Source organism: Siniperca chuatsi, linkage group LG13 (assembly GCF_020085105.1).
Source record: "Siniperca chuatsi isolate FFG_IHB_CAS linkage group LG13, ASM2008510v1, whole genome shotgun sequence".
Classification (NCBI taxonomy): Eukaryota; Metazoa; Chordata; class Actinopteri; order Centrarchiformes; family Sinipercidae; genus Siniperca; species Siniperca chuatsi.
This window is the reverse complement of record NC_058054.1, coordinates 28,136,384-28,160,361: the sequence shown is the minus strand read 5'-3', so window position 1 is coordinate 28,160,361 and position 23,978 is coordinate 28,136,384. Positions and strand designations below refer to the sequence as shown.

The 23,978-nt window shown below is 40.3% G+C and overlaps 1 protein-coding gene across 2 annotated transcripts in view; it reads left to right on the top strand.

Moving 5' to 3' along the window:
• The first annotated feature begins 390 nt into the window (after positions 1-390).
• Positions 391-23,978, top strand: part of slc44a5a (solute carrier family 44 member 5a) — a 56,537-nt gene continuing 32,949 nt past the window's right edge. For both annotated transcript variants that reach the window (XM_044220121.1, XM_044220120.1), the window contains exons 1-2: positions 391-562; positions 19,484-19,532. In XM_044220121.1, the coding sequence (XP_044076056.1) occupies positions 409-562; positions 19,484-19,532 (203 nt within the window). In that variant the 5' untranslated portion in view covers positions 391-408. The remainder of the gene's footprint in view (positions 563-19,483; positions 19,533-23,978) is intronic.

Below are 23,978 nucleotides of genomic sequence, written 5' to 3'. Positions count from 1 at the left end.
AATGTAGGTGTATCCTGATGATGAATGGATCCATCCATCTGAAACACTTTACACCAAAGCAGCTGTTGAAAATATAGTGCTGAAACAGTTCACTGATTAATGGATTAGTCGATTTGTAGATAGTTTTAATCATGTTTTAGTAATTAACTAGCTAATATTACCAGGTTAGGTTTTATAAATGCCAATTTGCTACTTGTTTCATGCCAAAAATGGTTTCTGGACTTTGGTCAGTTTACATATAAGCATATCTCGGTTTAAGGCATCAATTGAACAACATGCCATTTTTAAGCGCCTACAGCTTGGCGTGTCGTCTCCACAGAGAAAGCGCGCTTATCGGAGGTTTGAGCAGAGAGCCTAGAGGAGGAGAGGGAGGGAGGGAGGGAGGAGAGGAGCTGAGGAGCACTGTACATGACTTCCACAGTCAGCTGCCTCTTCTTTCCTCTTTTCCTTTGTCCGCCAACAGCACCGCGCGCCATGGTGCCCCACCGGTACACCCCGAGCAGCTCAGCCGCCGTTCAGAGCGAGACAGCCGCTGGAGCTGCACCGCCAGCTCCCTATTACGGTGAGTAGCCTGCCTGCCCTGAGCAGTCCGCACGGCTGACAGCTCACTGAGACTGATAAAGCAACGGGCAGGTCGGAGATACTCCTCTGTCAGTGTTATGCCCATGAGCTAGAGGCATATTAGATAATAGCTATAGCATTCTAATTAGGCTAGTAGTTTAATTTAGCTCGCAGGTGGACAGTATTATTAATTGATTACAACAAAAACAGAAACCACAGGCAGTATGTTTTCAAAACTTATCTTAACGTTAATGTAGGGGAGACAGGGGCTGGTTGGCACATTCTTTACTCTAGTAGATTTCAACAAATCAGTTTAACTACTAAGATTAATATAATTAGAAAGCATAAAAAAGTCTTGGCTAGAGTTTGGCAGCTCTGTTGTTATCCTTGCAGCACCTTTTATCTTGCTAAGACACCCTGACACATGTGGTGGATGGTAACTCTAGATTAACTGTGGGTTATGCCCCAATATAGATTTAAAAATAATCAGACCTTTGGAAAAGCAGGTTAGCAAAAAAAGCTACTGTGTGTGTATGTGTTTGTGTATGTGTGGATACCTTCTCTCTGCTATTTTTTAGAGTTAAAGTTTAATTTCTAGCCTTTAAAAATAAAACGACAAACTCAAACTGTGTCGGTGAAAGACTGCAGATTTGTTCTCACAAACGAATCAACACTAGCACCATTATTACATAGCTAAACGAGTCGACATTCTTGTCTAATGATGGGGTCGGTTTTACAGTGAAATGTCCAACCAACCTGTTAAGCTAACCTTTTAGCAAGCTAACACTTCAAGCTAGCAAAACCAAAACATGCAGCAGATCTGCCCTCCTTTCAACAGTAGGCGAATTTAGTGTTTGTGGATACACTCAACATAGGCCTTTATTTCGAAAATGTAAAAAAAGAAGAATGATTCGAACAAAAATGTTATCTCCTGGCTGAAATGGCCATGTATGGATGCTGAAAACAAGGTAGACATTTGATAGGAAGGTCATGTTGCATTGTTCCTTCTTATGGCTGTATAAAGCACAGCCCAAGTATCCCATACAGGCTGTTGTAGATTTGCATCTACCTCAAAAACTAAAACTAGTATTTTACAAACAACCTGCACCTCCTGTGCTCTGCTGTTTCATACTGATTTTCACTTTTTGTAAAGCATGATTTAGTCCTGACTGACATCATCATTCCTGTTGTAGGACATACATTATCTCAGAGGATGCTTCGTGATGTGGTCTTCAGATGAAAATGTCACACATAGCCTACTGTAGGATACTGTAGCTGGCCAACGAGTTAGTTTAAAAATAGCCATTGACAACAATGCCAACAAAGGTGTTGGTGCTTTGAGCAGACTGTGGCTATTTTGGTCAGCAGTAGGATAAAGATTAGCTGAGTATTAGTGTTCACTAATGCCCTTAGCTGACCTCAGGTCTGTTTATTTCAACAAGAATGCTTCTCACTCAGCCTGTCCTGTTGTACATTAACTGCCTACTGTACATCAGTTTACTAAACTGAATTTAAAAGATGTTGAATAGAGTATAGAATATATTTTGCCATATCAAACTATCCTACGTTCACCTCTCTCTGTTTTCTCAGTTTCTGTCTGTTGATAAAAGCCTGAGGACAGCTTGCAACCAATCTGTGTGTGTGTGTGTGCGTGTGCATGTGTGTGTTGGTGGGAGGATTTGGCAGAGTGTAACAGATAAGTAGAGGTCCTTTCTGATAAGATCTGGCTAAACTACACACATTTTCACAAACACACAATTTAATAGCCTATTGTTTTTTGCCATGAGACAAAAAAAAGATATTCTTATTTATTTAATGTTCCTGTTTTTAACTACCTGTAACAAGCATAATTTCCCACAAGCCCCAAAGCGTTGCAGTTTAAAGATGCTTTCACACCTAACCTGTGTGGTTCAGTTCAAACAAACTGTGGTGCGTGTGCCCGGATAGTACAGTTAATTTAAGCTGGTGTGAAAGCTGTCAATCAAACTAAACAGAGACCGCCTGAAGAGTAGAGTCTCGGTCCACTTCCAAGCAGACTCTGCTTTGGTGCTCTGAAAGCTACAGAGCCTGGAAGGTGTCGCGGAGGAAAAAAAACTTAATTTGGGCTCTCGATTTAATCATTTGTGCGCACGGATTACTTATTCACTAATTCATGTTCTCAATTTAATAGCCTATTGTTTTTGCCGTGAGACACCCGATTCAAAGCTGTCTCTCGCTGCCCAAACAAAGCCACAAAGCCACCCCGTCATGAAAAACTATACAGTAGCTGTATCGTTCACTAGGCTGCCTCCATGCACAGGACAGAGGCCTAATGTCAGGCTCCCCCCACATTCCAGCTCAGAGACAAAAGCCACAATTTGCGTAGACGCACACACAGACCTCTCCATAAATCACTAAATAGATAAATTATTTCATTAATAAATCTTATTGATTATGTTCGCATCTCACTGAATAATCCATTTATTTATATTAATTATTAAATACCTGTGGCCATCACACAGCAGCAGGACAAGCATCTCCAAAGTAAGAATGGGCATTTTTATGCATGGTGGCAGAGCAGTGGTAACTTCATTAATTATTTAGAATTATTAATTATCCCATCAAGACGACAGGATTGGTCAGGATCTAATGGTAAATGACATTATGTACTTTTCTACACATCAGACAGTTAAGCTGTAACACAGAGATTTCAAGTTTATCCAGTCAAATCTTTTGGAGTAAAGCAGCCGTCCTCAGGTTGTCCCCAGCGCAAGGGTGGGGACAAAAATGATGTTTCACCCTTTCACGTTGGGCCGCATGCTGTCGTAGCGCTTGGTCGCGCACCATCTGACCACACCATACTTTCCCCTGATAATGATACATTGTGAACAACAAATTAGTGTTGAAATCATAGAAATAAACAAAAACAAAAACCATTGCTGTCAAAAAAAAAACCGTTTCTTACTGTCTGCGCATATACTGTATGTCTCCAGCACCAAACGGGAAGCAGCACACCGGGTAGTTACTTTGGTAATAACGTAAAAACTCCAAATACTGTCACACACACACGACAGACGGTGAATTAACAGTGTTATGAGTCAGTGTTTAATTCGATGTGTATCAGGTCCACCAACCAGCATGGATTTTAGTGAGAAATCTTAATTTTTGAAAGGGTTCGCCTCTTATTACCACGTTCTGACTTCTATTCACTAAAATAGCGCAGCTAAACAGAGGCTGGTAGCAAGTTGAGGCGACAAAATCCAAAATGCGGAAATACTGTTTATCAAATTGACAAAAAGGCTGTCAACAATTCAGTTTCTAACGGCAGTATGCAGTAAATGGTTGCCATTTGTGTGCATTTTTTAAAACTACTTTCCTAATGAAACATGATGTGCTTGATAGTGTTATGACTCCTGATGAAACTTGAAAGCTCAGCATTCTCGCTGCCCTTTAGCTTCCATTTTTAACATTTATTGACCCAGAAAAAGCCAATATTTCTCTGTATAAAAAGACCTCCTCTTTCTGTCAGCTGCTGTGTGTCGGCAGTGTATTTACAGATTTGGGATTTCATTTGTTTAATTTTCAGATACACTTTCAACATACATTAATGACCATAATTATAACTATATAACATCAAACATGAGTTTAAGACTACAATTTGTCAAAAAGCACAGATTTTATTGGGGACCCACTTAATTTTCCAGGGACCCACTCAAATGACCACCTGTGGGTCCCGGGGACTCACTGTATTGTTCTGTGTTCTTGTACACATCTAAAAGGTCACACACACAGTCCAGGTTCATACAGTGAAACTGTTTGGAGTAAAGCAGCCGTCCTGATAAATCCCGAGCTCCATCAGCGCTGTATAAAAAGATGTAGGATTTCAGAAGCTAAAAGTTTAACTCTGTTTCCTCTGGAGAGTTTCCTCTGACCTGTCAACTACAGTTTTTAGTTTTGCTGCTTAAATGTCTCACGATCTGACAGCAGCCTCTCTGATCATTAAAGTAAATCGTTAAAGAAAACACTCATACATCAACACAACACACAATAAAGAAATCACCGGGAAAGCTCACGCTGCTCGACATAATTTAAAAGGCAATATAGCCTACAGGGGCCGGGAGAGGTGGAGAGAAATGTCCATGCGGTTCAGGTGGGTGGCAGGTGGATGATTTATGCGGATTCGGATGACGTCAGAGCCGATCTGCGCATCACTCAGCGGTCAATAGCAGCCTTGTGCTTTACAGGTGGAGCATTATCACTGGCCGAGGTCCACGGTGCTGATCCAGGGATGCAGGAAATGGCTGGCAACCCGTCGGTCACGCTGGCCGGCAGGGATCCTGCTACTCCAAGGAGATGCAGTATTGATGGCTGACAAGATTTGTCATTTAAAATATCGGTGTTATTATAGGACTTTCTGTTATAAGTTTGTTGGGTATTGTGCTGTTTTGGGGCTTCACTCTGGCTTTTTCTTTATTTCATCTTGGTCATCTCTGTGTTGAAATGAGACTGCGTCGCTCCTGTGCTGCTTTGAATTTGCTCCTGACTGTCAACTGGACAAAGAGACACTGACGCATGGCGTTATGACAAACGCATTAATATTACCTCTTAACATACACTCACTAACTGCGCCCTACTTAACTTTAAGTCTCCAACAAGCCTGGCTATGTGACTCAGGCATCATGTAATTGGTTTATGACGGACATTCAGATATCTGATGTCATCAGGCTACAATATCATCTGATCGAATTCATATTTATTTTTATTATTTTGAATCCGGAGTGAGGCAACAAAACTTCTGGGGTGTCTGTGCCTATTTAGCTCATGCAGTTACAGTTGTAACAACTGTTCGTGTGCGTAAAAGCCTTCTCAGCTGTGAGTAAGAGCTTACCAGAGCGCATGGTGATTTTATATCAGGCTACAACATCATCTGATCTAATAGTTATATAGTTATTTTACTCTATTTACAGATTTGGGATTTCATTTCATAATTCAGTGAAAAATCTTGCAATGCTCTAGCCCTTCAGCAGCCACAGGGCTGGAGCCTGTGCCTGGTTTACTCTGCCGATTTAGCTGCTTCCTGTGTTTTGTACTTTTGGAGAGCTTCAAGGTTCAAGGTACATTTATTTGTCATTCTACACCACATCTCAATGAAATTAAAGTTGTAGCCCCCTTCATGCTACACACACAGAACATTTTTATAAATATTCAAAATTAAAATAGAATTAAAAAAAATAGATGTATACAGTTACTTATATACACACACACACACATAGTGAACGATACAGCTACTGTATAGTTTTTCATGACGGGGTGGCTTTGTGGCTTTGTTTGGGCAGCGAGAGACAGCTTTGAATCGGGTGTCTCACGGCAAAAACAATAGGCTATTAAATTGAGAACACGAATTAGTGAATAAGTAATCCGTGCGCACAAATGATTAAATCGAGAGCCCAAATTAAGTTTTTTTTCCTCCGCGACACCTTCCAGGCTCTGTAGCTTTCAGAGCACCAAAGCAGAGTCTGCTTGGAAGTGGACCGAGACTCTACTCTTCAGGCGGTCTCTGTTTAGTTTGATTGACAGCTTTCACACCAGCTTAAATTAACTGTACTATCCGGGCACACGCATACACACAGGTTAGGTGTGAAAGCATCCTTAAACTGCAACGCTTTGGGGCTTGTGGGAAATTATGCTTGTTACAGGTAGTTAAAAACAGGACATATGCCTGTCTTGACATATGGAGTAAACCGTGCAACTTACTGTTTCGCAAGGTTAGGTTAGGCAGGACTTTAAGTAATTTGTGTTATTGCAAATGTCAATGTGCACCTCCACCCAGGAAAATAGTTCCAGTGTATGTGCTGCTTTTATCAGGTGAATTCAGAAATATCCATGGTGGTTAGATTTACTGCAGGGTTGTGCGAAAGACAAAGATACAGAATACAGCATGCTGTGATTTAGAAGATTTAGGGACTAGCGTCTCTGTAGTTTTTTGAAAGTTTTTCATACTTTCAGAGTCGTATAAAAGTCTCCTGTCATTAGAGACAGTGGAGACATCTATATATTAATGACTTTAAAACTTATACTCACACCGAGTTGTGTGAAAATAAACAACACAGTACACTGCCAGTGGGACCAGCACTTAGAATACATGAACATCACAGTGTCTTTGTATTCTGGTTCCCTTGATGTTTGAAAAACTCTTCAAATAATTTATCTCAGAGTGGAAAATAAAATATAGAAGAGAGAAGTGCAGAGGTACGTGGACTACAAAGTACATCATGTTAGTAGATGATGTGAGTAGATGTGCAAGTAGAGTGCAGTGGTGTGTTAAAATTGAGGAAACTAACCAGAGTTGTGACTAGTGACTATGATGCAAAAAAGTACAGACGACTTCGAAATTTAATCAAACGAAATTATAATGAATACTGGAGAAATTACATATAAAAAAGAAGAAACTAGCAAAATGGATTGTAGAATAAATTACAAATACAGCACAAATTGAGGAGAGTGTTGCACAACAGAGAAACTAGAGAAACACTCTCAGCTTTAACTCCAATAACTAAAATCTTAGTTTATCTTGAATCAGCTGTAAGAAGTTCTGGTAACACTTTCTATGAAGCCCATGTCTATAATGCATTACAATCAGGGGTGTAAATTAGTACCCGCCAAATGCAGGTGATTTTGTGTAGTAGCGGGTGAATTTGCTCAACCTACTAGCCACGGTGGCGGGTAAATAAAAATAGCGTAACAACAATTTGTCACATTCCACAATGCAGATTGAATCGCAAGTCTGCTTGTTTCACTCGCAGAAAAACACCGAAAAACAATGTGCCGTTTCATCGCTGGGGTTCACATTTAAGGTGTGTTGATTGAGTAACAAAGTCAACAAATGCATTGAGTAACATGCAAGAAAACATTCCACCTTAAAAGTCGCTGGTAGATGCCGGTAGCCTTTCAGTGGCACTCTGTAGCTAGCTAACGTTAACTAATACAGATGAAAAGGCAGCAAAACATCCTTTCATTCATGATTCATGGTTACTGGTAATGCATTTGCAAAGAATCAGCTTGGTCAGGTCGCGCTGCACAGTGCCTGCAGGAAATGAAAGCTTGCTTACTGGTAGGCCCGTTTTCATAGCCTTGCCTATTAGATGAGCTTACCTCTGCATAAGTGAGGGCGATACCGCAAAATTTGATTTCAATTACCAAGTAATACGAGGCCAGAATCACCAATATCATCTATACTTTTTATTATTAAAAGCAGCTTACTCATTGTTCTGAGTTACCTGCTGAATTACGTCTGAGGCCAGCTGGGCCTGGTGCTTTGTTGGGAGAAATTAACATGAGTGCTTTATGAAATTCGTCTGGTATAACTGATTTATCTAGTGCTTCATCTTGGTCTTCCATTAATGTGGGTAGGTCTATATTATGATGTATATAATTCACGTAAAGTGAAAAGTGTTCCCCACTGAGTTTTTTTATAGCTGGGATGGCATTAGTTACTTCTTTTGTTGCAAGATATTTTACAGATTTATTATTATATTCAAAGTTGTCATGTCTTAATTGCTCAATTAAAAACTTTAAAAGCTTTTTTATTTTTTATGTAAGACATATCTAGCTTATGTTTCCTAAATTTATTGAGATTTTCTTCTGTAGGTGTTTCTGCATAAGTATTTTCTAACTCTAACTTGATTTTTAGTTCTAGATTAGTTCTAGATTTTGGTTCTAGATTGATTAGATCGTGTACTGTCTCTATTTTGTTCTTATAGGATGAATATGAGATTATTTTTCCCTGGATTACTGTATTTGCGGTTTCCCAGATTAATGTGTGTGAGACATTAATGTCCATGAAGGACTAGGGACGAACAATGCCATCGTTCATCGCCGACTGAGCCCTCTACCATCACAACATTGTGATTTAACCCCCCCCCACACACACACACACTTTTGGCGAGAAAAATCTTGTTACTGAAAGTGCAATAAAAGCTTTGTGAGTAAAAAACTAGTAAGAGTAGTTTATCACTATGACAAGTATTTTAAATATTTTTTATAATCATACGATCTGCTTAATGAGGTAACTTAAGCGTAGTGTTAACTGTTCCTGCTGCAGCTTTCAGACCGTGGCCGGGAAGCACAGGGAAGATTTTGTTTTCCTCCAGGGCTGAAATTGATGCTAACCTCGGGGCTAACCCCCTTCACTTTTACCCGGCAGCTGGGAAGCAAGACACAGGAACATCTTGGGTATTGAGGAGCTGCAGCGTTTATTCATGGGCACACTGTAACCTACACTGTACATTTACTGCCACTAGACAACTTCACTGCTAACCTTTCCCTCTGCTCCGATCGGCAACACCTGTCTGCTCCGAGTGCAGTCACCGTCACTCTCTACCCACACACTCACTAAGCACTGTCCTGTTCCTTAAAGGAGCCACGATACTCTTATAAGAAATAGGGAGGAGAAGTGAGTAGGTGAGGATGTACTGTAAATGACCTCAAACAACGATGTCATCGTCTGGTAGACATCACCCAACCATATAAAGGAGGATCTCAGACCTGCTGTTTTCCTATAGTGTGTTCACGTTTTAACCAACACAAGGTGCTGGTGAGATTTCCAACAATTATATGTTTTCAACCAAGCCACCCCACTGTAACTGTAGTTTAAAAAACATCTTTAAAGAAAACCCCTAGATGCTTAGGCCCAGCGGGCGGTTTATTTATTTTTATTTTGCTTGGGAATTGGTCATCGGTTTGTTGCCAATTCTGCAGGTAGCTTTCTATTGCAGTTTGAATGAATGGAGAAAAATTAATGAACAGATTAATTCCAGTGCTGCTATAATAATATTATTATTATGGCATTACTACCAGACCGGACCAAATGTCCCCCCTGCTCTCCCAATGTGCTATCGTAGTTCATTTTGTTTTGTTGTGTTGTTCTACGTTTTTCCGGTTCTGACGATAGCCTGCCAGAACTTCTTGTAATTGATCCAAAAGTCTGAACCATCCAAAGAAATGTTTTCACACTAGAATCGAACCGAACCATGGTTCAATTTGATTCGGACCAAGATCACCTCTTTTCGGCAGACCAAGGTTTGCCTGTTTGGTCCGGCTGTGACTTGGTGGTAGAGCGGGTCATCTACCAATCGGATGGTCGGTGGTTCGATCCTGGTGGTTCGATCCCAAGCCCACATGTCGACCTGTTCTTGGGCAAAGCACTGAACCCCAAATTGCATCGAGGGCTGTGCCTTCGGTGTGTGAGTGTGTGTGACTGAGTTAGTTTCTTTGTTCTGATGAGCAGTTGGCACCTGCCATCAGTGTGTGAATTGGGTGAATGTGATATGTTGTGTGAAGTGCTTTGAGTGGTCAGAAGACTAGAAAGGCGCTATACAATTACAGTCCATTTACCATTTACCATGTAAATTATCTTCTAAGTTTGCCATAGCTATTATATTGCGCAACATGCTTTCTTAAAACTTAATTAAGGAGTGTAGTACATGAATACTATATATTATTGTAGTAACGTGTAATGCTATAGTGTACCTGCAGATGGCGATAATGTTCTTTGCCTTTGCCTGTGTTAGTGTAGCCTGTATCGCTGTTACAGCGTATGTGCCGATTTTGTCAATTTAAACTATTGCCTGGTTGACTGTCCAGGGGTCTCATTTATAAAACCATACTAACAGTGTACGTGCACACAAAAGCCTAAAATGGAATGCGCCAAAAAATGCTGATCAGTTGTTCTTTACGGTGAATCATGGCAACAACCGAGAGGAAGACCAAGAAAAATATTATGACACAGAAATGGAGGTGCTTGTCGGTGAGGTGGAGGTTAGAAAGCACATATTGTTTGGTGGCCACAGCAGTGGACCCACAAACAAAAGAAAATGCAGTGAGTAGCAACATGTTGCTGCTGCGGTTAATGCAGTGAGTTCATCAAACATGACAGTACCTGAAATTTTTTTAAAAAGTGGTCAGCTCTAAAGGTGGAGGCAAAAAAAAGAATTGCATATATATATTTATAATAAGTACTTTAGTGCTGCAGAGATGCCCTGGCCTACAAATCTTGTTCTCTAGATGTAAGAAAACATGTTTGTTTGGAACAGACCCCAACAAATGTCACACCATTATGATTTTAATAGTTTTTTCAGTGAAAATGAAAACTGGGATGCAAAAATGATCATTCCCACTAATCGTGAATCATATCGCAATCGTCAAAATAATTGCAATATGATGTTTCTACCATATCGTGCAGCACTAGTTAACATTCAGAAACCTGATGGCTTCTGCTTTTGTATTGATTTCCAAAGGATAAATGGAGCTGTGCTGGAAGATTGCATTGATGAAATTGCCAGTTGCCCTTTTTCATGGCTTATGTTGGTGTGTTACTTCAGGTACCAGTGAGATGTGAAATATGATATAGGAATTCCCATTCGAGTAATAGATCCATGAATTTGAATCATGTTATTGTCTGTCTCAGTGATGTTGTTGTCTGCTTCATGGAGAGTATGGTGTGTAGGTTTATGGAGAGTAATATATATTCCATTTCCATAGTTGGAATATTTATCTTAGCTGCATGTCTCTACATCAGAGTTAGTTTCTTCTTTACCAGCATGCCATTTTATAAATATATTAATGCAATTTGATCAAAATGTCTCATCAAAATGTGTTCAGATAAAGCCCTTCCTTCTTAGTTAATTAACTTTGTATGTCAGAAATAGTTGTACTGCATTTATCCCCTTACATCCATAAGAATTTATCCAATAAAATGAATGCATTCTATTTATATTTTGCATGTAATCAAATATAATAGATAGCATTTATATGTAGGGGCTGAACAGTGAGAGATATTGGGACACAGAGTGCCCAAGAGAGAAGTACAGAGAAAAATAAGTCAGCAAAAGAGAAACAAAGAAGAGGATTCCTTATTAATGTAGGACTGACCTAGTTCAGAGCAGAGGACACCAGACTGTAAATCATTAATCATCACTACTATTACACTGGAAGCAGTCAGTGTGTGTGTGTGTGTGTGTGTGCGAGCGAGCGATATAGTAATGTATAGGTGAATGAAAAGGCATCAAGGAAAAGCATAAAAGAAATGAGTTGAGGTTGTGGGAGGGATACACGGAGGGAGGGATGAGCAACAGATTGAGGTAGATATAGAAATTAAAAGGAAGACATATGACAGAAGGTGGAACGACATCTAGGGGGTCAGGAGAAAAAATTATCTGGCATAAAAAGAATTAAGAGTTCAAAGTTGTCGTGGTGTTGTAACAAGGTGGACGCAAATGTAGGACATGGACACAGGAGAGGTGAAGTTTTATTGTAAGGTACCGGGGAACGGAGGTGAAGTGGAGAGGAGGTGATGGCTGGCAGGGGCAGAGGAAAGATGGGTAATGGGAGATGGCGGAGCGTGGTTGGGCAGAAACAGCGGCAAGGGTGTGAGCGTGGCTGGCTGGAGAGGTGCAGGGATAGCAGGCAGGCAAACAGGCAGATGTGAGGCGATGATCCTGAGGTACAGGAAACAAACACATTAATCACAGGCATAAACTAAGCACTAAGCACATTATCAACAGTTAGAGTAATTGTTGCAAGGCATAAAAAAATAAAAAAAAATAAAAAAAATTTAAATCACAGTTTTGTCAGGAGTCCAGGATCAGATTTTTCACACCCAGGTTAACTGATGGTTTATTGATAGCAAGACAGACCAATTCATAAGCTATTAATAAAACTTTCTAAAATGATCATCATACTTTAAACTGTACAAGGTGATAATATATTAGCCAAGAACTGCACATCCAGCAGAAACATAGCAACAAATATTCATTTGGAGTCGCATTTGTCGTGTGGTTGTCACGCAAGGGAGCAGGGAACACAAGGAATAGGACCCAAATGCAGGCAACGGAGGCAGGCTGGTAAAGTGCAATGATTTAATAAAGAATAATGGCTTACACGGATTTCAGGCAGACAGTGGTCAAAACCAGGTAGTTCAACTAGACAAACAAATCTGACAGGGAGCAGGCGAAGTTCAAAGGTCGATAATCCAGGCAAGGTCCAAGGGAACAAAGAATCAACTCAACAGAACTCACAGATAAGAAATGCAAGGACACTTGACACCAGTAACTACAGGAACTCATAATATTAGCATTCAGTGAGAACAGAATGGGAGGAATTAAAAAATTGAAATATAGAAATATTACTTTTCTGCACTATAAATCAATTACAAAGTTAAGATGAGGAAGAGAATGAAGTTAGATGCAAGAGTAATAAAGCACTACTATAGCCTACTATAGCTCTGCCAGAAAGGAAGTCAGTTTTGCTGAGGAAGACAGCATTGGCTCTGATTGGATGTTACATAACAAACCATGACTTTGATTGCTGACAGGAAGCAGGAGGATGAAAGACGATGAAATGCTGTCCTCCCTCTAAATATTTCCTGTTAGCCCTGAGATGTAAATTTGAAAGAAAGAGAAAGCCTCTGTTGTCTGTTTTTTATTGGTGTGTGTGGGTGTGGGTGAATGGGTGTGAATATGAAGTATGATGCAACTGATGTTTAAATCTTGACAAGCATCATCTTATTTCCATATCTTCACCTGGAAAAAGAAACATTCAGAAAGAGTGAATAAATTACAGTCTCATCTACATGTTCAGCTGTAAGCCTCAGCCCTCCAAATAAACTCTCAAAGCAATGCATGTAACATAGACTACACATCACATGCGAGATGTTTGTACGTCCTAAAAAGCTGTTAGTGTCACCATTTATGCTGCATTATAAATACAGGTGCAGTATATAACTTTAAATTAAACTTCAATCACACAACCAAAGTTTCTGTGGGACACATACAAAAATGATAAACCCAGATATATGATTTGTGTATGTTGATCATTTGTCAGTGATATCAGAAAATGAGCTAACAATGTGTATTTTAAAGATATTAAAAAGGTACCCTATGGAGTTTTTGACTCCTAGTAGCCTATGGAGTAGTGTTTTTATAAGTTTTGTTTGTTCGGGCAACACGACATGCATTTCTTTCAATGGTTTTACACTCTTCCACTGATTGACAGGTGGTGGTAAAGCACCAAGAAACACAGCAATGTACCAGGAAGTCCTCCACATTAAACGTCAAAATACGTTGTTGATCCATGCCCTCCAGAAGGACACATGAAGCGTTTTCTTCCAAGATGGTTATCACTGCAAAAATAAATCTGTTTTATGACCTAACAATTCTATGGTTAAGGTTTGGTTAGGTCTAGGCACAAACACGACTAAGTTAGGTTTAGGGAAAGATCATGGTTAGGCTTTAAATAAATAGTTCAGTTAGGGTAACATGGTGGTTTGGGTTACTACTGATTTGATTACTACTTCACTAAGGTTAGGTGACCTTCTTCATCACAGTTACAATAATAACCACGTGTTTAAGCCATCGTAGAAAAGGTTGCAGTCGTAGTCATCTGGACACTGTTTTCAGAATCAAGACGTTTCGGCTCCCATCCGGAAGTCATTCTCAATTGTGAAAATGGTCTGATAACTCAGAAATTTAAGCTACTCTGTGTTGCTTAAGCCCTGCCCTCAGGGAGGAGTCTTCCTGAGTGTCTGCTGTTTACCCTGCCTAGTTTCATCTGAAACTGCCAATCATATGCTAATCAGGTATTTAACAGTGATGAGGGAGGTGCAGCCAGAAAACAATAGGCCTGATTACTGGGCCATCATGGAAACAAAAGAAGGTCAAGAGTAACCTGAGCAGGTAGACTGGGCCAGGACAGCAGGCTGAAGTGGAGCAGAGGTGAACCCGTGGTGAGAAGCTTCTGGAGAGCCGGTGAGTAGGCAGTTGTCAGTTTAAGGAGTGAACCTGAACACAATTTCATAGGATTCAGGAAACATGCAGAAAAACTTTCTATAAGCAAGCTCAGCGGCCAAGACTACTAGTGAACGAGTTTCTAAACCAGGCAACACTTTAAGACAGAAACTCGTTCACCCTAAGGACAAGTTACCCACACAGAAACAGAGCAATGTAGTCTACTCCATTCAGTGCAGTGAGGAAAACTGCAAAGAACGGTACATATGTGAGACCAAACAGCCACTTCACAAAAGACTTTATCAGCACAGACGACACGCTAACTCAGGATTACAGAGCGCCGTGCATTTGCATCTAAAAGCTACAAACCACACATTTGAAGACAGCAAGGTGAAGATTCTAAGTAGAGAGAAGAGTTGGTTTGAACGGGGTGTCAAGGAAGCCATTTTTGTGAAAAAAGAGAACCCCTCTTTGAACAGAAATGGTGGTCTGAGATTCTATCTGCCCAAAGTCTATCACAGTGTATTATCACCTTGGTCACGCCAATCACATGCTAATCAGGTACTTAACAGTGATGAAGACGATGCAGCAAGAAAACAATAGGCCTGATTACTGATTACTGGGCCATCTTGGAAACTATTAGGTCAGTTTCAGGTGAAACTAGCTATTAACAGATACTCAGGCAGATTCCTTCCTGAGGGCAGGGCTTATGTAACACAGAGTATCTTAAATTTCTAGTTCCCGTCTCATTTTTTCACAATTGAGAATGACTTCCGGATGGGAGCCGAAACGTCTTGATTCTGAAAACAGTGTCCAGATGACTACGACTGAAACCTTTTCTACGATCTATAGTAACTATATCTTTAGATAATATGTCTCGGAGCTGGTTGGGGCCAAGAAAAATAACTTCAGTTTTGTCAGAGTTTAACATCAGAAAATTGCAGGTCATCCAGGTTTTTATGTCCTTAAGGCATGCTTGATGTTTAGCTAACTGAGTAGTTTCATCTGGCTTAATCAATAGATATAATTGGGTATCATCCGCATAAGAATGAAAGTTTATAGAGTGTTTCCTAATAATATTGCCGAAAGGAAGCATATATAAGGTGAATAGAATCGGTGGAACTCCGTGACTAACTTGCGTGCACGGAGGATTCATCGACTAAGATTTGGTAATGTTGATAATGATTAATTTTGAGGGGAAAATGCCTAGAGTAGGTTCTGCTAATCATGATCACACTATTTGTTCATCACAATTCATTAAAAAAATTTCTATTAAAATTGAATTGCATTTGAATTAATTGTGGCGTCCCTTGGCCTCTTTTCCAGCACTCCTGGTTAAATATCCCAAGTGGTTGTGAATTTGTGCAAAATATGTTGTTTCTTTTTCAAAAGCTTTTTGAATTATGTGATTCAGTGGGCTAACTGCATTGATAGTGTATGACTTTGTGTCAGACTAAGACATGACAGACCTCCAATGTGCCCTAGTTATCTGTTCCACAAACCAGCTGTACAGTAATCATATCAACACACTGAAACCAAAGATACTCTATAACAAAGATAACGCATTTTAGGCAGCGCCAATGGTATGAAATGGTATACACTTCCTGTCTCCTAAGTGGGCATGTTTGACTCTCCCCAGTTAAATAATAATAAATATGATACACATGTTATATTTCAGTTTTAACTTTTAATTCATGGTTTCATGTATAAATTCTTTTAGATTAGATTTAGATTTAGATTGTTCATCCAGTTGGAAAGCGTTGTCGGCAGCAATGAAATGAAACCAGACCGACGGTTAGAGAACAGATGAACAGATGTTGCCAGATCTCACGAGAGTGTGTGGTTGAGACAGAGACAGGTCATGATCAAAGTTAATTTTCTCCTGATTTGTCTGTCTGAAAAATGCCTTTTTAGTGTCAGAATGTTTGGAAGATATGTGGCTTGTGAAAAATGGGTCTTTTTATATTTACTTTGGTGACTATGGGGTGAAATAATCTGTCATAATCTGTGTCACGTTCACCCACGTGACACAGATACAGGAAATTATTCTCAAGTGAGTCGTCTCTCCTAAACTGTCTCTGCTGAAACCCATAAGGCTTCCAACCAGAGGCAGAATTTTGGTCTCCCAGACAGACAAACAAGAGCAGTCTGACATGTATGACTGAAAATGATCATAGAAGAGCTGTGTCGCTTAAATAGGAATTTATATTGCAATGTTAAATGCAAAAATGAACTAATACTCATCAGCAGGGGTAGAAATGACTGGCATGCAGTATATGGAGACTGCAGTGTGCCACTGGAATGATTCTACACTTTTTTAGTGTTAAATTATAATCGATCAATAAATTGATTAATTGAAATGTGCTTGTATTTGTATTATAAAACTCAAAGTAAAAATTATAATAAAAAGTCATTACATTTGCCAATTAATAATTATGTTTATTCTGTCAAGGGTGAATTTTAAAATTTAATTGCAAAGTTAATATTCCTGTGTCACCTAAAATGTTATAATATACAATTTTAGGCAATTTTAATTTATCACTTTACCAAAATAGGACTAAATACACTTGTTTACTTGTACACATGAGCTAAATGCTGCTGCCAGCTGCTGCTGCTTACTGGAGTGCAGAGAACAGATCTTGCCAGCTCTGCCAGCTGTCAGTACAGTCCACTGTTATTTCTCCTCCTGCTGAATAACTCAAATTGGCCACTATGATAAATGTCACCCCATGTTTTGAATCTGAATGTCCATTTTTCCAATCTGCAAATTCAAGAGCCAGTCTTTTAGCAGACTGCGTGGTAAAGTGCCTATGATGATTTTTTTTGATTATTTGCTGATTCATTTCTGGACCTGCTTCCTGTTAGGGTCGGAGCATTTATAGTGATTGCGTTCCTCTGGATCCATCATCTTCAGATGATTGAATTTTGGACAGATGCATAAGTCCTTTATGGGCTTGACACCCAGCAGGTGGTGATGTCTCTTTCCCATTCATTTTCAGTGAATCAAACAAGTTCTACTGCAGGTGGTCTTCTGCCTGACAAACAACATGCAAATAAATGCAGGCTTGAGATATGAAATAAGAGAGACAACATTACTTTAACTTTTGAACATCTGTTGCCTGACTGTGACCAGTTGACAATAACCAACCATCTGTTGCACACCTTAACCACTGTTACAGTTTTTTTTACAATTGCTCAATACTGAGTTCACATTCAGAACAGCAGAAGTCAATGTGGACTAAACTGTGGATAATTTTCATTGCTTTTACTCAAAATTTAATCAATGACCACATCTTTCAAATTTCATGAACTGTTTCCTACTCAAACTTAACCACCACCATCTGTGTATTTACACTCCATTTTGCACATTTACATACTATTGTCAAAACTGTTAAAGATACGTTCAAAACCAAACATAACTAAAATGAAATAAAAATAAAATAAAAATGGGGACATGGAGCGCCTATTTTTATTCCTTGATGACCTTTATGAAAGACTTATGACCACCAGTCACATTATCAGATGTCCTTCTTGGACACAATGCGTGCTGGATGTATGGACATATCTGCAGCAGATTGTCAGGGATGGATCAGACATCAAAAAGATCCTTTCCCAGGTGGATTGCAAGAGAGGACATAAGGTGTGATGTTGATAAGAATTTGTGGCCAAATGCAGAAGACAGGGTTATGCTTAGCTCTTAGCTTTGTACTGGCCCTCAGTCCGAAGTAAAATGGTTAGTGCGCACATATAATAGTTTTCTGGTTGTTGTGGGGACATTTCCATCAAACATAAAGTTAATCCACTGGGTCTTCACTTCCTCAGATGGTGGGAGTAGATGAGGCCTTTTGTGTTGGTTTTTGCAGCAAACAACAGAGAAATTGGCATGCTTTGCCTTCAACGTTTTCGTGTTACCAGATGGTCCACTTAGCGAGGAAATAGCAACAGCAGACAACAAGGTAGATTCACTAGGTTTCAGTGGGTGGGTCGGTTACCTAGCTGGAGGTGGTGCTGTGTTACATAGTGACCTAGACAAGTAACGAAAGAAAAGGCTGGACAACAAAGGTGTTTCAGGTAGTTCAGGAGCAGTGTTTTCTGTCAGAGAATGACTTTGGTGTGGACTTTGGGCGTTGTAACTTTACAGACGTTTTACATACACCAAAAGGCTATATAACACATTGAGGAAAGGGAAAAACTCAAGAAGCGTAATATGGCCTCTTTAAACAACATCCATAAAAGAATGACAATACATGTAATGTATGAAACAGTCAAAGTTAAAATATATTGGATTTAGTTTAATTGTGGGCAGACACAAGATTACATAGGGATTCTCAATCGGTTTAAGACGAGTAAAACAATCTTTAAAAAGAAAGAATGACGATGCATGAGATGAATGAAACAGTCAAGACTGAAATACAATATGGATAACAGTGACGCTGTATAGAGAGATTTGACATAGAGGGATACACATGTACTCACTTTCCACTTCAGGAAATTGAAAGCTAGCAATGGCACTAAATCCCCATGGAGAAGAATCTGCTGAATCTTGGTGTCTGGGTAGTGTGTGTGTGAGCTTTTCGTTTTGATCTAAAGGGGTGATCTGATTGGATGATCAGCCCGGTTGTTTGTATTGCATTACTGGAATTACTTTAATTACTCCACCAAACAGCCGGGCAACATTTCTGATTCATTTCTGTGACACTTACTGTGAGGCAGCACAATCCATGCAATAAAGAAGTGACCTTATTTTTGTTGTAATGGAATCATGGTTTATGCTACATAATTAAATGAACGATACTTTTACAGACAACAGTGACACTAATTATAATGCTACCTGTTTTAGTGATTTTTATAGTCAATATATAAAGAGTGACAAAGTGTTACTCTTGGCAGACAAATGTTGTCGGTGTTCTGGTGCAAGAGTTGATCCTGAGATGTGTATGAAGTGTTTTGGTTGGATCAGTGCATTTTGGATATGAGATGAACTGTTGTGCTGAGCTGCATGTCAGTAAAGAGAACTGTGTGAAGACTTTGAAAAAGTGAACTCGTATAGAAAAATGTAAAAAAAAAAATTTTTTAACTATTTTCTTCTCTCTCCAGGTGTTGATTTGATTGGGTTTGGCCTAAATCCATTAAAGCTTTTAATTTATTTTTGTTTCTTCCAGGAGAACCACACAAGTTTGATCCTTCCTTCAGAGGTCCAGTCCGCAGAAGGTAACTCTGTTCTTCCTTCTTTGCATACAAAGCAGTAGAGATACTAAATTACTAAATACTAAATTATGTTATGTCCACACTAAGCCGACTAATTTTTAAAACACAATGTCACCTTGCTGGCCAGAATGAAACACAGTGGAAATATCATTTCACCTTTTAGATAAAAATTGTTGTGCACTGTCAAGCTACAATAACGCACTGCAGATTCACTGGTTAAATTTTGTGCAACCGGGGCACCCCGGTAGCTCACCTGGTAGAGCACGTACCATGTATCAAGGCTGAGTCCTTACCGCAGCAATCCGGCCTGGGCCCTTTGCTGCATGTCATCCCCTCTCTCTCTCCTGTCTTTCTTGCCTCTCTCTACTGTGACTATCAAATAAAGCAGGAATGCCGAAAAAAATAATTGTGCAACCAGCATCAGACTGTTAGAAACAGTCCGCTCATCTGTGCACATCAAACTTTTAATTTTGATGAATTATGAACAGTTTCTACTGCAAATCAACATGCATGTTGGAGATGGACACAGTTCCACGAAAAATTGTGGATCGCTTAAAACCTTTTTCTCCGCTATTAACTCCCTCAGGACCATCCATTCCGGTTGCTCGCGGCATCTTTTTTTTAAACAAGTTTGGCCAAGGTGTTGGGTTGGGTTGAGAGAGAGAGAGAGAGAGAGAGAGAGAGAGAGAGAGAGAGAGAGCAGGAGTAAGAGCGCATACAGTAGCACAATGCAAATTCCACATAAATTTTAAATAATAATAATGTAATGGTAGTGGTAATATTAACATTAATAAAATAATAATAGGAATAATAATGATAATAATAGTAATATAAACTAATAATAATAATTGTAGTAGCGATTGTCGAGCAGGAACATGGGAGCAATCATAGATCCAGACTCTACAGCTCCGGAGGCAGAAATACCTGCTGAAAGCGACAGAAAGAGAGAGGAGAGAGACGAGAAATCATAAAACTACGGGAGAGAGAAGATGTCAAGTTGGTAACATGCAGTAATGGGATAAAAATGCATACATATGGAGAGGGAGAGGAGGAGACAGTAGAGAGGAGCATCATGGGAAGTCTCCCGGCAGTCTAGGCCTATAGCAGCATAACTAAGGGATGGTTCAGGACTCACCTGAGCCAGCCCTAACTATAAGCTTTATCTGTGTCTTCAACCTGAGCCTGAGTCTTCAAAGGGTCCCCATTCTGTGGAAGACATCTTGCCTCGTTCCTGTGCCGAAGACGCCATGCCCCAGTGGCTCCAAGGACTACAGACCGGTGGCACTGACCTCCCACATAATGAAGACCCTGGAGAGACTAGTGCTGGAACAGCTGCGGCCCATGGTCAGACCCCTCCTGGACCCCCTTCAGTTCGCCTACCAGCCCCGGCTGGGAGTTGAGGACGCCAGCATCTACCTGCTTAACCGCATCCACACCCACCTGGACAGGCCGGCAAGCACGGTGAGGATCATGTTTTTTGACTTCTCCAGTGCTTTCAACACCATCCGGCCTGCCCTGCTGGGGGAGAAGCTGGCAGCGATGCAGGTGGATGCCCCCCTTGTGTCCTGGATTGTGGACTACCTGACTGGCAGACCACAGCACGTGCGCCTGCAGCACTGTGTGTCAGACAGCGTGGTCAGCAACACTGGGGCCCCTCAGGGGACTGTCCTCTCTCCCTTCCTCTTCACCATCTACACCACGGACTTCAGCTACCACACAGAGTCCTGCCACCTTCAGAAGTTTTCTGATGACTCTGCTGTGGTGGGATGTATCAGCGGTGGTGATGAGACGGAGTACAGGGCTGTGGTGGGTAACTTTGTTTCATGGTGCGAGCAGAACCATCTGCAGCTCAATGCGACAAAGTCTAAGGAGCTGGTTGTAGATCTACGGAGCGCCAAGGCACCAGTGACCCTGGTTTCGATCCAGGGGGTCAGTGTGGACATTGTGGAGGACTACAAGTACCTGGGAGTACACTTAGATAACAAACTGGACTGGACCAAGAACACTCAGGCTGTTTACAGGAAGGGCCAGAGCCGCTTCTATTATCTGAGGAGGCTGAGGTCGTTCAACATCTGCCGGACCATGCTAAAGATGTTCTATGAGTCTGTGGTGGCCAGTGCTATCCTGTATGCTGTTGCATGCTGGGGCAGCAGGCTAAAGGTAGCGGACGCCAACAGACTCAATAAACTCCTCCTCTCTGGTGTCAGAGAGGAGGATGCTGGCCAAACTACACGCCATCTTGGACAGTGTCTCCCACCCGCTCCATGACGTGCTGGTCAAGCAAAGGAGCACCTTCAGCGGAAGACTCATCCCACCGAAAAGCACCACAGAGCGCCACAGGAAGTCATTCCTGCCTGTGGCCATCAAACTATTTAACTCCTCCCTCTAAGGGTTAGTCTGTTTGACCCTAGGTCACTAAACTGGACATTGAGCATTACATCTCCGCCATAATTAATAATAATTGTGCAATATTCTGTGTACTACTCCCGTGCAATATTAGTTTTCCCTTGTTAGTTTTTCTTATTTATTGTTACTGATACTATATACCTCAATTACTCTCGACAGTACATGCACCTCCACTTATTACTATTATTTATTACATAATTAGTTACATTGTATTTTATACTGTACTTTCATCATCAACCAGTAAACCCACTTGGTACTCGACACTTTATCTTATACTTATACTCTTAGACATGATACTTAATTTATTTCTAACCTGTTTTATAGTGTTTATAGTGTATCATATCGTTTTCTAGTACTTTCTCCTGTGTGCACTGACGTAAAGGCGAGCTACTGTAACAAAAAGTTTCCCTATGTGGATCAATAAAGTATTTCTGATTCTGATTCTGATTCTGATCAAAGAGGAAAGTATTAACGAACCCAAATTGGGATCTGATTCCACAGGAGAGGAGCTTGATAGCTGAAGGCTCTGGCTCCTATTCTACTTTTGGAGAATCTAGGAACCACAAGTACGTAACCCTGCATTCTGGGAGCGCAATGTTCTAGTCGGGTAATATGGTATTATGAGCTCTTTAAGATACGATGGCGCCTGACCATTAAGGGCTTTGTAGGTGAGGAGAAGGATTTTAAATTTGTAAGTTTGTTTCATGTGGGAGGATAGGATAAATCCTGATCAAAGACAACTCCGAGGTTTCTTACAGTGGTGCTGGATGCCAGGGCAATGCCATCTAGAGCAACTATAACTTTAGATAATGTGTCTTGGAGGTGTTTGGGGCCAAGTACTATAACTTCAGTTTTGTCAGAGTTTAACATCAGAAAATTGCGGGTCATCCAGGTTTTTATGTCCTTAAAATGTCACCGTATGCTTGAAGTTTAGCTAACTGATTAGTTTCATCTGGCTTGATTGATAGATATAATTGGGTATCATCTGCATAAAAATGAAAGTTTATAACTTTGGCGTGCACAGAGGACTCACCGTTAACATGTACAAACTGAGCTCGAACTGATAGATAGGATTTAAACCAGCTTAGTGCGGTTCCTTTAATGCCAATTAAATGTTCCAGTCTCTGTTATAGGATGTGATGGTCAATGATGTCGAATGCAGTACTAAGATCTAACAAGACAAGTACAGAGTCAATTGTCTGATGCAATTAAAAGGTAATTTGTCATTTTCACCAGTGCTGTATCTGTGCTATGATGCAATCCTGACTGAAAATCCTCAAATAAACTATTGTCACACAACGAATTGGCGACTGCTTTCTCAAGGACCTTAGAGAGAAAGGGAAGGTTAGATATAGGTCTATAGTTGGCTAAAACCCCTGGACCAAGAGTGGGCTTTTTAAGAAGAGGTTTAATTACAGCTACTTCAAAGGACTGTGGTACATAGCCTGATTGATCATATCCAGTAAAGAAGTTCTAACTAATGGTAAAACTTCTTTAAGCAGCCTAGTTGGGATGGGGTCTAAGAGACAGGTTAATGGCTTAGATGAAGAAATCACTGAAGTTAGTTGAAGAAGGTCGATAGGAGCAAAGCAGTCAAAATATATATCAGGTTTTACAGTTGCTTCTAAGGTTCCTGTGTTTGAAGATAAATCGGTACCGATTGAGGGCAGGACGAGATGAATTTTTTCTCTAATAGTTAAAATTTTATCATTAAAAAAGCTCAAGAAGTCATTACTACTCAGGGCTATGGGAATACATGGCTCAATGGAGCTGTGATTCTCTGTCAGCATGGCTACAGTGGCTTCAATTCAATTCAATTTTATTTATATAGATTATATAGCGCCAATTCATAACAGAAGTTATCTCACTGCCAGTATTATCTTTGTGGCAGTGAGAGTTATCTTTGATCAGGATTTATCCTTTAACTCCCACATGAAACAAACTTCAAGGATTGCCTTCTTTCACCTATGCAACATTGCAAAAATCAGGCACATCCTGTCTCGAAATAATGCCAAAAAACTAGTGCATGCATTTGTTACTTCT